The sequence below is a fragment of the Echinops telfairi genome, unplaced genomic scaffold (genome assembly GCF_000313985.2).
Source record: "Echinops telfairi isolate 266 unplaced genomic scaffold, ASM31398v2 ScPeMD7_7469;HRSCAF=8507_1, whole genome shotgun sequence".
In the NCBI taxonomy this organism is placed as follows: domain Eukaryota; kingdom Metazoa; phylum Chordata; class Mammalia; order Afrosoricida; family Tenrecidae; genus Echinops; species Echinops telfairi.
Genome location: NW_022111373.1, coordinates 108,709,272 through 108,711,923, shown reverse-complemented (window position 1 = coordinate 108,711,923; position 2,652 = coordinate 108,709,272). Strand labels below are relative to the sequence as shown.

General features: G+C 41.7%; 1 protein-coding gene across 1 annotated transcript in view; it reads right to left on the bottom strand.

Annotated features, from left to right (window-relative positions):
- OXCT1 (3-oxoacid CoA-transferase 1) overlaps nt 1-2,652 on the bottom strand; it is a 183,767-nt gene that overhangs the window by 147,446 nt on the left and 33,669 nt on the right. The window contains exon 6 of the mRNA XM_045285159.1: nt 1,632-1,738. Coding sequence (XP_045141094.1) covers nt 1,632-1,738 — 107 coding nt within the window. The remainder of the gene's footprint in view (nt 1-1,631; nt 1,739-2,652) is intronic.

Here is a 2,652-nt window from a genome sequence, read left to right as displayed (position 1 = left end):
AGTTCCCAAATGAATGCACTGCCCCGAATCATAAAATTTGAGATATATTTGTGTCTCTAGACGTATGAACTGATAGGAAAATGTCTATGGTAGAAGGAGATCAGTGACAGGGACGGGTTAGTTGCTTTGCACCTCCACTGCCCTTCCTTTGACTCAGATCCACGAGTTAGTACAAGGACAGTGTGTCCTTGAGGCTGCAGACCCTTCCCTCTTTCCTAGGTTTCCGGCTCCCACCAGAGCCCCGACATCAGAAACTCCAAGGACCGAGGAGTCCACGCAGGCTTCTCCTTCCAAGTTTAGCAACAGCCTAAACAGGGATCCCACTAACCAATGATCTCACTAAACATGAGGGTGGTCTTACAAGTCGTTTTCTTAAGAACTTAAGCCACTTAATCATTGGTGATATAAGCTCTCGTTTCCCCCTGACACGGTTTCCATGGCTAGTGCTCATTACACTCATACGAAGCCCTTGTCTTCAGAAACAAGAGCCAGGTAATGCAACATTGGGTTAATTATGGGAAAAGTTCAAGTAGTTCAAGTTATTTGTTTCTATTTGCTACAATACAAATTCCATTAAAAAGCAATTAAGCAATATAAATATTACACCTCGATGCTAAGACAGACATGATGCACACTGTCTTCTAAATTGTCCACACAACTTAGCTGCAGTTTTAAAAACTGACTTCATTAAAGAAAGCAAATATAGTAACTTTACAATTCTGCTGGACATGATTGAACTATAGAATGATTTGATATACGTATTAATCCCAATTAATAAAAAAATAACAATTGTGAAAAAAGAAATCAAACAATTGTGAAAAAAGAAATCCAAGCTCTTCAGAAACAAACAAAAACTACACGTGAGTGTTCTAATTGTGACCTCATCAACACTGTATTTCATAAAGTATTTTTTTAAGTTTCTAATTTAAAGCTCAAATGACATATAAGAAATAAAATTGCTTCTACAGTCTAACAGGTGAAGTCTTTAAGACCAAATATTTTGGGAAACTCAAAGGTGGCATAATTTTCAAAAACAAACTGAATTATCTATAAAACTCAGATACAAAATACTGGTAAGCTATGGATGATCAAATATGAAACTAACAGTTTTGTATATTATTAAAGTTAAGCAACTTCTCAGAAACTACTTTCATGAGCATTTCCTAGGAAAAGCCAAAAAGACTGGGGGGAAACATACCTGCTTATTTATTAGTAAGATCTTCACAAAAATATCATAGAAATTTGACAATCTAAGATAAGGTATGAAAATAATAGATCAAAATTAAATAAAATTCTGTGCCTTGGTCCCGTCTCCCAAGCATTCTCAACACTGTAACTGGTATTGGCAACTAAAATACACAGGGCAAAAATAATCCGTATAGAACCAGAGACGGGGTGAAAATGAGCGCCCAGCAAGCAGAACATGGGCACCAACCAATCAGAACCAGGGAGGGAACACACCCCTGAGCGGTGGCCCCTAGGTGCGTAGGCCTTGCTGGCCTTCCGCCAGGCTTACAAGGTCTGCTTAATGGAAATTCGCCAAGAGCTCCTGTTGGGTCTTCCTAATTGAAGAAACAAACGCAAAGTTGCTGTAGAAGCGGCTCTCATGCTTTTCACGACCATCGCAGTACCTGAAAACCACATTTCCGGCTTGGTCGGCCTTCCAGGCTTTCACCAGAGCAAAATCCCCTGTAATTGCTTCCTCCAAAATAAAGTGCTGACCGTTGAACGCCCTCACCTGCGGGAGACAGAAAGAGCAGCGTCATCGGGCACCTGAGAAGCCTCTGTGCTCCAGTGGAGGCAGGTCCCCGGGCAGAAGCCCAGGCAGGGAGGGTGACACAGGGGGAGAAGAATTTAAACCAAGATCTGAAGGATGAGAAAGGAGTTTTGGCAATGAGGACTCAGTCAAAGCGGATGAGGGGGCAAGCTGGGGGAACAGCACGTGCTGGACAACAAGGGGGGGGGTTGAGCACGCCAGAGAAACTGCATGTTCCCATGCCCGAGGGGGAGATCGTGTGGGATAAGATCCATCGTATTACTTGTGCATCCAAGCGGTCTTCATTCCATTGTTCGATACACTCTTTGAAGGCCCGTCATATACCCAAATCATTTTCTACGTGGTTATGTGCTGAACCTGAAAAACAGTCCCTCTTGCCCACTATTCCATAAAAAACACCTCACAGGAAATGGCCAAGGTCTTATTTTTATACATAAACTACTTTAAAAAAAAAGCTCCATTTGTCTTCGCTAATACATCTATAAATCTGTTGAGATTTTCATTGGCATTCCTAGAATTCTTATATTAATTTGGAGAGGAATGACATGCCATAATCTTCCCATCCAGACAGGGAACATTGAAATAAAAATAAACTAAAGCAAGCAAACAAAAACCAGTGCTGGCAAGTTGATTTCCAACACATGCTGGCATCATCTCATAGCCCTGTGTCTTCTCGGTGCTTGTCCAGAGCTGTGACCTTTCAGAAACAGAACACAAGGCCTTTCTTCTGCATTCCAAGCATCCAGCCTCTCAGTTAGAAGCTGAGTCTTGGTCTTGGATGGACTGCACCAGCCAGGGCTCTATGTACTGAACACTTCTTTTATTTCATTCGATGGTTCTATATCCTCTCCATAAAAGCTCTGAGTATGTTTCTT